We start from the raw sequence: 13,870 nt of genomic DNA on the forward strand, positions 1-13,870 counted from the left end.
ACTCTTGCTTTACTTTCCCTTTCAAAAATGTAAGCAACATGTAAGGTTGGTAACTTTTTCTGCTGCTTCAGGTCAGTGTCCTGGATGGGCCAGAGGTGAAAGGCACTCATGAAACATCATAGAACTCTATAGCCCACTCACTCACTCAATATTATAGTCTTTCTGCCATAGTGAGGTACTCTGTTAGGTATCACACAGGATGCAAAATGTGTAAGACTGCCTCAGTTCTCAAGAAGCTTTATAATTAAGTGAGAAGAGAAAAAGGGATGTAAGTAGCCCCACTTTGCAGGCAGAGCAATCTTAAAAACCTCTTGGTGCTTGTCACTATTCACAGGATAAAGACTAAAATCCTTCCCAAGGCCTCAGAGGCTCAACCTGGTCTGCTCTCTACCTGCTTGTGCAGCCTCATCAGGCACCACGGTCCTCCGTGCTCCAGCCATCATCCTTGGTTCAAAGTCTTATTCATAAGATCTCTCAGCACAGAGTGCTTCTCCTTCATTGTGCTTATCGTTGTTGCAATTTTACATCAACTTGGGATGTTTATTTGATTAATTTCTGTCTCTAGACTAGACTGTGTGCATCTTACAAGGGTAGGGCCATATCTCTTTGGCCATTACTATACCCAACACAGTATGGACTCAGCATGGTCCAGAATCTCTTTAAAATATGCTGAATAGACACATGGATGGATGGATCAATGAATGAATGAATAATTGAATGAAGGATGTGAAAAGCACAAGTAAACCATCATTGTAGTTTAGAGGAAGAAGGAATAGAAAATGTCATTAATCATCCACCTGCAGTATGCCCAGTGGTAAATGCTAGGGAGATCAGAAAAGAAGGAGGCGGCACTTGAGCTGGATCTTGAAGGATGTTTGGGTTCAGCCACATGTAGATTACAGGTGAAGATACAGCTGGAGCAAAGGTATGGAAGTAAGAAATCTCAGCGTGTGTATGGTGAACAATGAACATTAGGTTGGCGTATTTTTACAATTTTCAACATATATGGTTTTCTTCTAAAGCTAAGGGAGTTTTTATATGAAGGAGAACTTACCTAAATAAAAATAGGTTTTCTTTGTATGAAGTGTTATTTATGTTTGAGATACATGTGTGTACATACATGTATCTCAAACATAAATGCATGTCTATGTACATGCATACACATACAAACATATATACACATACAAAATTTTCTCTTTATGTCATCATTTAGCAGTTCATGTAGTTTCCCCACCTGATTTCCCCTCAGAATTTGTGTAGTTTGAATACTGGTAGATGCAATAGAGTCTAGTTGAAAAAGCCCTGACTTTGAAATTCCATGTTTATAAATTAAAGTCTAGCTGTTCTAGATGTGAAGTGTGGACAATCCCATCTTTCTGAACCTCAACATTTTCATCTGTAAAATGTGAAGAGTATCTCCTGCACGAGATTTGCAAGAATCAAAAAGTACTTTGTCAATGATGTATACCTACCTTATACGCTCATACATATGCTTTGAAGAAAATACTAAAAGGTCATATTCCAGAAGGCAAATTAGCACACTTATGATACGCATGAGATACATATTTTTTTTCTTTAGGATCTCTTTAGGAGCTCTTGTATTAGCCAAAATTTCTTCCATATACCCATATTGCTTTCAAAATTTAAAAAATCATAATTAAATAAATCCCTTTTGTGAATGCTAAAGCATTACAGATTGATATACAACTCAACTGTGCATTTTTTGTTATTGTTTATATTCTCTAGCTTGATTTGTATTTTATTGCCATCCTCCCACCCCACCAAACCTGGTTCACAAACTCTTTAGTATCAACAGAAATAACCTCTACTCCTGCTTAATTATTTTTTATTTCTCCAAGAATATCTAGCCTCATATTATATATATATGCCAACAGCAGGTGCACAATGAATGCTCATCGAAATGAATAGGGATTATATAAAAATCTCTTGGCAGATCCACTTGTGAGAAGCAGCTGCAGGGGCGGCCAGCAGCATGCAGTAGAGCATCTTGGCCATCACGCCTGTTCAGGGGCAGATGGGTAACTCAGGGCTTCCCTGGCAGAAGCACGGCAGCCCTGGTTACTGTCTTCATCTTCTGCCAGTTCAGCTGTTCAGTTTTCAGGAAAGTGCAGCTGAATGCTTAGAAAATGTAATAGTTTCTTGAAGAAGTTTCCTTTAGTCTGATTTGACTCTATTATTTATCAGTGAACAGTTGGGCCATTTATTGCTTATTTCTTAAGCTATAACTGTATCAGTCTCCTATTACTGCTGTAACAAATCACTAAAACCTTCCTGGCAAAAATATAACACAAATTTATTATCTTAACAGTTCTCTAGGTCAGAAGTCTAAAATGAATTGGCAGGGCTGTGTTCCTTCTGGAGGCTCTAGGGAATCATCCATTTCCTTGTCCTTTCCAGCTTCCAGAGGCTGCCTGGACTCACTACCCTGCATCATTCTGACCTCTGCTTCTGTCATCACATCTCCATCTCTACCTCTGACTATGTTCAGCCCACTTGGCTAATCCAGGATAATCTCCCCATTATAAGATACTTAATTTACTCACACAGGCAAAATCCCTTTTGCCAGGTGAGGTAGCATATTCACAGGTTCCAGGGATTAGAAATCAGACACCTTTGGGGGGACATTATTCTTCCTACCACAGCAACCTACTTATCACCAGTGCCCCTTTGAGTTCATATTTATTTGTAGAAATAAGCCTGGGAAAAGAGTTGAGCCCATGTTTGCTCATGGACATGAAGACAAAGCACTTGTCTTTTATTTATTTATTGTTTTTGGCACTTGTCTTTTTTGTACCCATCTTCTAATTTTGCTCGAAATCACACAGATCTGTAGCCTGGTTTATGCAATTGCAGTGGGCTGAAGTTTGCATTTCCAGAGAAAAGGTTGTTAGGACATCACTTTCCCTATCATTGGTATATTATCATGTGATCATTCGCTCACCTCTTTCTGCTTCTTGCCCCGGAGAGCCACGTTGTTGACGCTGCTGCTCTCTCGGAGGGAGTCCACAGAGTCTCCATAGAGCAGCTTAATGGCCCTGACGAGCCGGGCACAGGAGCGGCTGTGGTGCAGGTAGCAGTGAGGGTGGCAGTAGTCAATGTGGGTGCAGATGAAGCTTTGCTGATTGCACAGCAAGATCATGACCTGGAAAACAGACATCATTGAAGCTCAACCAGGCAACCAGGGTACAGACCAACTGTGAACGACGATGTGGGGTGGAAGATGAAAAGTGAGAATGTCAACTTTCTTTAATGGGTCTTAAAATCACAATAATTCCACAGAGAATAATAATTCCCACAAGAGAACAAAGAGTTACAAGCCTTTATGTACGTGGCTTCTTTTGCTCCCTGGATTCACACTCGATAGAAAGTTCTTTTTGAAATAATACAAGGTTAAGTGCTCTTCAAAAGTTGAAACAATTATCGGGGAGTGTCTGATTCCCAATTTTTCAAATGAAGATTCTGAAATTAAAATGTATTATTTTTTTCAGCTCTTATGTTGTAGAAGGAGCCAGGAGAAGAGCAGAAACTAATGAGAAGCTCCATCCCAAAGGATTTGGCTGGCCTTTGACAGCTGTGGGATGTCTTTAACTCCAGCCCACCTACATGGAACATGAAAACATTTCTGCACCTTCCACCCTGGCCTCTAACCTTCAACTGGGCCTTGAAACCCAGTGTAGCACTTCATTTCCCTCTCTACAAACTAATTTGTTTTCAGCTTTTGGGCTATTCTAGCTCTTCACTTGTGGCTTGATCTGGCTAAAATCTTCATATCTTCTAGACTTCTCAAGTAGTATTACAGAAAAGAACTCAGTTGACTTAAATGATATGGTTATTTTAAGAAAAGAAATGAAGGGCCTTGAGATGATAACTTCTTAAGTTGCCTTCCTAAAAAGGCAGTAGCATTCCTAGAGCTGCAAGTTTAGTCAAATCTGTACAGAGTAATCTTCTGAATGATTCTATCCTTCATGAAACTAGTTCCCACCCCAACACCTAAACTGTGCGAGACCATGTGCCACATTGAATGGAGAACATAAAGTAAGTCTACACAGATAAGACCAATCGAACCTCTAGAAAGGGCTGCCATGCATTTCCTTAGGAATGAGAGGTCCTGCTTAATCTGAGACAAATGTAAATAACAGTAACAATGCACCCCTCTCAAACTCGGCTAACAATACCTCATACTCTTCAAAGTTTTTTTAAAAAAAAATAGGTGTTGTCTGAACAGAATATCCAGATCTCTCTCAAGATTCATTGAAGATCCCTGATATTCCTGTTTATACTAATATGAGTCAGGGCACAAAGAAGAACTGTAAACCTTCCCTTGTTCGTCTTGAATCTGGCCAAAAAATGGTTCTTTGACTAATAAAACTGATAAACTTCTAGCAAGACTGATCAAAAGAAGAGAAAGAAAAGATAAAACCTACCAATATTAGAAATGATAAAGGCACATTACTGTAGATCTCACGAAATTTAAGATGATCTTAAGAAAATATTATAGAGTGTCTCCCCACAACTAGGGCATCTGCCGCCCGCTGGTGGGGGACCCTGATGCCCAAGGAGACAGGAGGAACCCCCAAGTGAACTGGTAGGATGTGGGGGGACAGAGGGGGGGAGGAGAAGTGGAGGCCAGACAGGATAGGCGTCCCTGAGGCCAGGGAGATCAGGAGAGGCAGAAGGGAGGGTCCCTCCAGGAGGAGGGGAGAGGAGTGGAAGGTGACTGCTGCACCCACTTGGGCCTGGGGAACCTGCTGAGTTCCCAGGCCAGTCCTCTGCCCTTCAAGGCCCCCTCCAGGCCACATGGGTGCTTGGGGGCATAGGAGGGAGGCTGGGGAGATCAGGAGAGGCAGGCGGGAGGGGCCCTCCCGGAGGAGAGGGAGAGGAGTGGAGGGCGTTCACTCCACGCACTCGAGCCCAGAAAGCCTGCTGGGCTCCCAGGTGAGGTCCCCTACCCTCTGAGACCGGGGTGGGGGCATGCCCAGCCCCTTCTCTTCCTTGAGCCTAAGCACCACCCCCCACAGCTCCCAGGGCCTTTTCCAGCCCTGTGGGTCCTAAGCATAGTCCCTGCCCCTGACAAACCTCACCCTTACTTAGGCCCCACCCTCCACAGCCAAGGCCTTTTCCCCTTTTTTTCTTTTCTTTTTTGTTTTTCTCTTTTCCCTCCTCCTCTTTCTTACTATTGTGGTACTGCTGTACCTTCTGGTTGTTGATTCATCTATATTTTTATTTTTATATTCTTTCTAACATATCTGTTAGTTTCCTAGTATAATTTTATTTTTTACTTTGTAATTGTTCTCCTTTTTTTTTTTTTTTTTTGCCATCCCACATGGCTTGCGGGATCTTGGTTCAGAAGCTGGGGGTTGGGCCAAAGCTCCTGCTGTGGGAGCTCTGAGTCTGAACCACTGGACTAACAGAGAACCTCAGACCCCAGGGAATATTCATCAGAGTGAGGTCTCACGGAGGCCCTCATCTCAGCACCAAGACCCAGCTCTACCCAACAGCCTACAAACTCCAGTGCTGGAAGCCTCAGGCCAAACAACCAGTAAGACAGGAACACAATCCCACTCACTAAAAAAAAAAAAAAAGAAACGGCAAAAAAATATGTCACAGATGAAGGAGCAATGTAAAAACCTGCAAGACCAAGTAAATGAAGAGGAAATAGGTAACCTACCTGAAAAAGAATTCAGAGTAATGATTATAAAGATGATCCAGAATCTCGGAAAGAGAAGGGAAGCACACATTGAGAAAATACAAGTGTTTAACAAAGATCTAGAAGAACTAAAGAACAAACAAACAGAGATGGACAGCACAATAACTGAAATGAAAAATACACTAGAAGGAATCAGTAACAGAATAAGTGAGGCAGAAGAACGAATAAGTGAGGTGGAAGATAAAGGGTGGAAATAACCACCAAGGAGCACAATAAAGAAAAAAGAATGAAAAGAATTGAAGACAACCTCAGAGACCTCTGGGATAACACTAAACACACCAACATTCGAATTACAGGGGTCCCTGAAGAAGAAGAGAAAAAAAAAGCATCTGAGAAAATATGTGAAGAGATTAGAGTTGAAAACTTCCCTATCATGGGAAAGGAAATAGTCACCCAAGTCCAGGAAGCACATGGAGTCCTGTACAGGATAAACCCTAGGAAAACCACACGAAGACACATAGTAATCAAACTAACAAAAATTAAATTGAAACGAAAAATATTAAAAGCAGCAAGGGAAAAACAAATATAACATATAAAGGAAACCCCATAAGGCTATCAACTGATTTTTCAGCAGAAACTCTGCAGGCCAGAAGGGAGTGGCAGGATATACTTTAAGTGATGAAAGAAAAATACTTACAACCAAGATTACTCTACCCAGCAAGGATCTCATTCAGATTTTATGAAGAAATCAAAAGCTTTTCAGACAAGCAAAACCTAAGAGAATTCAGCACCAACAAACAAGCTTTACAACAAATGCTACAGAAACTTCTCTAGGTGGGAAACACAAGAGATGAAAAAGACCCACAAAAACAAACCTGAAACAATTAAGAAAATGGTAATAGGAACATACATGTTGATAATAACCTTGAATATAAATGGATTAACGGCCCCAACCAAAAGACACAGACTGGCTGAATGGATAAAAAACAAGATCTAGATATATGCTGTCTACAAGAGATTCACTTCAGACCTAGGGACATATACAAACTGAAAGTGAAGGGATGGAAAAAGATATTCCATGCAAATGGAAATGAAAAGAAAGCTGGAGGAGCAATACTCGTATCAGATAAAATAGACTTTAAAATAAAGACTACTACAAGAGACAAAGAAGGACACTATGTAACGATCAAAGGATCAATCCAAGAAGAAGATATAACAATTATAAATGTTTATGGACCCAGCATAGGAGCACCTCAATACATAAGGCAAATGCTAACAACCATGAAAGGAGAAACTGACAGTAACACAATAATAGTGGGGATTTTAACATGCCACTTACATGAATGGACAGATCATCCAAACAGAAAATAAATAAGGAAACACAATCTTTAAATGACACAATAGACCAGATAGATTTAATTGATATTTACAGAACATTCCACCCAAAAGAGGCAGAATACAATTTCTGCTCAAGTGCACATGGAACATTCTCCCAGATAGATCACATCTTGGGTCACAAATCAAGCCTTGGAAAATTTAAGAAAACTGAAATCATGTCAAGCATCTTTTTGGACCACAACGTTATGATATTGGAAATCAATTACAGGAAAAAAACTGTACAAAACACAGGAGGCTAAACAGTGAACTACTAAATAACCAAGAGATCAGTGAAGAAATCAAAGAAGAAATTAAAAAACACATAGAAACAAATGACAATGAAAACACGATGATACAAAATCTATGGGATGAAGCAAAGGCTGTTCTAATAGGGAAGTCTATAGCAATTCAATCTCACCTCAAGAAACAAGAAAAATCTCAAATAAAAAATCTAATCCTACACTTAAAACAACTAAAGAAAGAAGAGCAAAAAAACCCAAAGTCAGTAGAAGGAAAGAAAGCATAAATATCAGAGCAGAAATAAGTGAAACAGAAACAAAGAAAACAATAGCAAGGGTCAATAAAACTAAAAGCTGGTTCTTTGAGAAGATAAACAAAATTGATAAACTCTTAGCCAGACTCATCGAGAAAAAAAGGGAGAGGATGCAAATCAATAAAATTAGAAACTAAAAAGGAGAAATCACACCTGACACCACAGAAATACAAAGGATTATAAGAGACTACTACAAATAACTATGTGAAAATAAAATGGAAAACCACAAAGAAATGGACAAATTCTTGGAAAGGTACAATTTTCCCAGACTGAACCAGGAAGAATTAGAAAATATAAACACACCTATCACAGTAATGAAATTGAAACTGCAATTAAAAATCTTCCAACAAACAAAAGTCCAGGACCAGATGGCTTCACAGGCGAATTCTATCAAACATTAAGAGAAGAGCTAACACCTATCCTTCTCAAACTCTTCCAAAAAATTGCAGAGGGAGAAACACTCCCAAATTCATTCTATGAAGGCACCATCACCCTGATACAAAAACCAGAAAAAGATATCACAGAAAAAGGAAATTATAGACCAGTATCACTGATGAACATAGATGCAAAAATCCTGAACAAAATACTAGCTAACAGAATCCAGCAACACATTAAAAGGATTATACACCACGATCTAATGGGATTTATCCCAGGGATACAAGGATTCTTCAAATATGCAAATCAATGTGATACACCACATTAACTAATTAAGGAATTAAAACCATATGATCATCTCAACAGATGCAGAAAAAGCTTTTGACAAAATTCAAAACTTACTTATGATAAAAACTCTCCAGAAAATAGGCATAGTGGGAACCTACCTCAACATAATAAAGGCCACATATGACAAACCCACAGCAAGCAGCATAATCAATTGTGAAAAACTGAAAGCATTTCCACTAAGATCAGGAACAGGACAAGGACGTCCACTCTCACCACTCTTATTCAACATAGTTTTGGAAGTCCTAGCCATGGCAATCAAAGAAAAAGAAATAAAGGAATACAAATTGGAAAAGAAGAAGTAAAACTGTCACTGTTTGCAGATGACATGATACTATACATAGAAAATCCTAAAGATGCCACCAGAAAACTACTAGTCAATGAATTTGGTAAGGTTGCAGGATACAAAATTAATGCACAGAAATATCTGGCATTCCTATACACCACCAACAAAAAATCAGAAAAAGAAATTAAGGAAACAATCCCATTCACCATCGTAACAAAAAGAATAAAATACCTAGGAATAAACCTGCCTAAGGAGGCGAAAGACTTGTACTCAGAAAACTGTAAGACACTGATGAAAGAAATCAAAGATGACATAAACAGATGGAGAAACATACCATGTTCTTGTATTGGAAGAACCAGTATTGTGAAAATGACTATACTACCCAAAGCAATCTACACATTCAAGGCAATACCTATCAAACTACCAATGGCATTTTTCACAGAATTAGAACAAAAAATTTTACAATTCGTATGGAAACACAAAAGACCCCGAATAGCCAAAGCAACCTTGAGAAAGAAAAATGGAGTTGGAAGAATCAGGCTCCCTGACTTCAAACTATACCACAAAGCTACAGCAATCAAGACAGTATGGTACTGGCACAAAAACAGAAATATAGATCAACGGTACAGGATAGAATGCCCAGAGATAAACCCACACGCATATGGTCATCTAATTTACGACAAAGGAGGCAAGAACATACTGTGGAGAAAGGACAGCCTCTTCAATAAGTGGTGCTGGGAAAACTGGACAGATACATGTAAAAGAATGAAATTAGAACACTAACACCAAACACAAAAATAAACTCAAAATGGATTAAAGACCTAAATGTAAGACCAGACACTATAAAACTCTTAGAGGAAAAACACTCTTTGACATAAACCACAGCAAGATCTTTTTTGACCCACCTCCTAGAGTAACGGAAATAAAAACAAAAATAAAGAAATGGGACTTAATTAAACTTAAAAGATTTTGCACAGCAAAGGAAACCCTAAAACATGACAAGACAACCCTCAGAATGGGAGAAAATATTTGCAAACGAAAGAACAAAGGATTAATCTCCAAAATATACAAACAGCTCATGGAGCTCAATATCAAAAAAGCAAACAATCCAATTAAAAAATGGGCAGAAGAGCTAAATAGACATTTCACCAAGGAAGATATACAGATGGGCTAGAAGTACATGAAAAGATGCTCAACATCACTGATCATTAGAGAAATGCAAATCAAAACTACAATGAGGTATCACCTCACAGTGGTCAGAATGGCTATTATGAAAAAATCTAGAAACAATAAACACTGGAAAGGATGTGGTGAAAAGGGAACCCTCCTGCACTGTTGGTAGGAATGTAAATTGATACAACCACTATGGAAAACAGTATGGAGGTTCCTTAAAAAACTAAAAATAGAACTACCATATGACCCAGCAATCCCACTACTGGGCATATACCCTGAGAAAACCATAATTCAAAAAGAGTCATGTACCACAATGTTCATTGCAGCTCTATTTACAGTAGCCAGGACATGGAAGCAACCTAAGTTGCGCGGTCCGGGAAAATCCCACATGCCGCAGAGCGGTTAGGCCCGTGAGCCATGGCCGCTGAGCCTGCACGTCCAGAGCCTGTGCTCCGCAACGGGAGAGGCCACAACAGCAGTGAGAGGCCCACGGACCGCCAAAAAAAAAAAAAAAAAAAAAGATTCAGGCACCTCAGTGTTCATAGCAGCACTATTTACAATAGCTAAGACATGGGAACAACCTAAATGTCCACTGACAGATGAATGGATAAAGATGTGGTGTATATATATATATATATATATATATATATATATATATATATACACACACAATGGAATATTGCTCAGCCATGAAAAGAATGAAATAATGCCACTTGCAGCAACATAGATGGGCCTCAAGATTTTCATACTAAGTGAAGTAAGCCAGACAGAGAAAGACAAATACCATGATATCACTTATATATGGAATCTAAAACATGACACAAATGAACTTATCTACGAAACAGAAACAGACTCACAGACATAGAGAACAGACTTGTCATTGCCAAAGAATAGGGGATGTGGGGGAGGGATGGACTGGGAGTTTGGGATTAACAGATGCAAACTATTATAAACAGAATAGATAAACAACAAGGTTCTACTGTATAGCACAGGGAACTATAGTCAATATCCTGTGATAAACCATGATGAAAAAAATATGAGAAAGAAAATATATGTATATATGTATGACTGAATCACTGCTGTAGAGTAGAAATTAACACAACGTTGTAAATCAGCTATACTTCAATAAATTAAAAAAAGAGAATATTATAAACATCTTCTTGTTAATAAATGTGAATATTTGGATTAAATTAACAAATTCCTAGGAAAAAAAATCAATTTGCCCAATCTGCTCCCTGGAGAAATCTTAATTATATTACATAAATTAAATCTGTAATTAATAACTTTCCTACAAAGAAATTTTTAGATCTAGAAGGTTCTACCAGTGATCCCTTCTAAATATTTAAAGAATAAATAACTCTGGTCTTACACAAACACTTCCAGAGGGTTAACGGTACACAAAACTAAAAAGCATTATTGAATAAAATTGAAGAGATCCTAAATGAATGATGGAACACAAATTAATGGAGGATAGACCTTTTTATACATTAGAAGACTTATTAAAGATTTTAATTCCTCAGTTTTAATGATCTTTGTATTCAAAGTAAGGCTGCTGTGGAAGCTTTCTTATGGAAATTAACAAGGTGATTCTAATAGAAATGAATATAGCCAAGAATAGAACAGGCCACCCTGCAGAAGAACAAAGCTGGAGGATTTACACTTATGTGAAAAAAAGAAATCAGACACAATAGAGTACCCAGCCTATTTCACCAATTATATGCATTTCAAAAACAGACAAAATAATTTTTGGTTTTAGAAGTTAGAATGGCAGTGACCAATAGCAGAGAGTAGTGGCTGGTTGAGGGCCCGGGTAGGGCTTCTAAGGTACTGCTAATGTTCTTCTTGAACTGGTGGTGGTTACACAGATGTGTCCATTTTGTGAAAATTTATTGAGCAGTACACAAAGATTTTGTATGCTTTTTAATATGTAGGTTGGACTTCACTAAAAAGTTTACTTTAAAAACAGCTGCCTCAGAGATTCTCAAAATCAGCCAGTTCTGGAGATTAACCAGTTCCAAGGGCATAGCACTGTAAACACTGAGCGTGAAGTACCAGCCAGCCCTTTATCTGACCCTACCAGGAAGTCAGATTAAAATCAGAGGAGATGGAGACATTCCATATCTAAGATCAATAATAGTGCTGGCCTCTTCAATAAGTGGTGCTGGGAAAACTGGACAGCTACATGTAAAAGAATGAAATTAGAACAATCCCTAACACTATACACAAAAATAAACTCAAAATGGATTAAAGACCTAAATGTAAGGCCAGACACTATAAAACTCTTAGAGGAAAAGATAGGCAGAATACTCTATGACATAAATCACAGCAAGATCCTTTTTGACCCACCTCCTAGAGAAATGGAAATCAAAACAAAAATAAACAAATGGGACCTCATGAAACATAAAAGCTTTTGCACAGCAAAGGAACCCATTAACAAGACGAAAAGACAACCGTCAGAATGGGAGAAAATATTTGCTAATGCAGCAACTGACAAAGGATTAATCTCCAAAACTTATAGGCAGCTCATGCAGCTCAATATCAAAAAACCAAACAACCCAATCCAAAAATGGGCAGAAGACCTAAATAGACATTTCTCCAAAGAAAATATACAGACTGCCAACAAACATAGGAAAGGATGCTCAGCATCACTAATCATTAGAGAAATGCAAATCAAAACTACAATGAGGTATCACCTCACACCAGTCAGAATGGCCATCATCAAAAAATCTAGAAACAATAAATGTTGGAGACGGTGTGGAGAAAAGGGAACCCTCTTGCACTGTTGGTGGGAATGTAAATTGATACAACCAGTATAGAGAACAATATGGAGGTTCCTTAAAAAACTAAAAATAGAACTACCATAGGACCCAGCAATGCCACTACGGGGCATATATCCTGAGAAAACCATAATTCCAAAAGAGTCATGTACCACAGTGTTCATTGCAGCTCTATTTACAATAGCCTGGACATGGTAACAACCTAAGTGTCCATCATCGGATGAATGCATAAAGAAGATGTGGCACATATACACAATGGAATATTACTCAGCCATAAAAAGAAACGAAACTGAGTTATTTGTAGTGAGGTGGATGGACCTAGAGTCTATCATACAGAGTGAAGTAAGTCAGAAAGAGAAAAACAAATACCATATGTTAACACATATATATGGAATCTAAAAAAAAAAAAAAAATTCTGAAGAACCGGGGGCAGGATAGGAATAAATACGCAGATGTAGAGAATGGACTTGAGGTCACGGGGTGGGGGGAAGTGTAAACTGGTATGAAGTGAGAGAGTGGCATGGACATATATACACTACTAAATGTAAAATAGGTAGCTAGTCGGAAGCAGCCACATAGCACAGGGAGATTAGCTCGGTGCTTTGTGACCACCTAGAGGGGTGGGATAGGGAAGGTGGGAGGGAAATGCAAGAGGGAGGAGGTATGGGGATATATGCATATGTATAGCTGATTTGCTTTGTTATAAAGCAGAAACTAACACATCATTGTAAAGCAATCATACTCCAATAAAGATGTTAAAAAATAATAATAATAATAGTGCTGGCAGTACCCTGCCAACTGTGGATCTCACATCATGCTTCCCGACCTTTCTTTTCCTTTCTTTACACCCAGGTCAAACCTTGAACTGTAATCTGTGCTTGGGATTCCCTCCTGCCTGTGCCCTCTGGAGAGCCCTTTGAGGTGTGACCTTCATCATCTTAGAATCTCCATGTCCTAGTTTACAATTTGATCTAATACAGACTCAAGACTGACACCATGACCTTGCTCTCAGCATTTGTGGTGACCTGTATAAAAGTGATCGTGATGCCTTGCCTTGTGTCACTCAGTCTCTCTTGACCACCAACCTGGCCTGATCCCTCAGGGTTTTTTTCCCTGACTTATATTGACTCACAAGCCGACTATAACAAAGCACCCTTGGTCTTAGATAAGCTTCAAATGAATATAATCCAGCAGAAGACCAATCTTAGTGAGTATCCAGAGGTTCAGCTGAAATAAAAGCCTATAATGTTTCTAATAGGCTGAAATGATGGATGTTTTTAGTACAGTCTTTCATCCTACCTCCACAGATCTTCCCC

At 38.8% G+C, this 13,870-nt stretch overlaps 1 protein-coding gene across 2 annotated transcripts in view; it reads right to left on the reverse strand.

Annotated features, from left to right (window-relative positions):
• UNC80 (unc-80 homolog, NALCN channel complex subunit) overlaps nucleotides 1-13,870 on the reverse strand; it is a 241,679-nt gene that overhangs the window by 95,625 nt on the left and 132,184 nt on the right. For both annotated transcript variants that reach the window (XM_029225347.1, XM_029225346.1), the window contains exon 28: nucleotides 2,963-3,163. In XM_029225347.1, coding sequence (XP_029081180.1) covers nucleotides 2,963-3,163 — 201 coding nt within the window. The remainder of the gene's footprint in view (nucleotides 1-2,962; nucleotides 3,164-13,870) is intronic.

This window comes from Monodon monoceros, unplaced genomic scaffold (genome assembly GCF_005190385.1).
Source record: "Monodon monoceros isolate NGI ecotype Baffin Bay Population unplaced genomic scaffold, NGI_Narwhal_1 Super_Scaffold_16, whole genome shotgun sequence".
Classification (NCBI taxonomy): Eukaryota; Metazoa; Chordata; class Mammalia; order Artiodactyla; family Monodontidae; genus Monodon; species Monodon monoceros.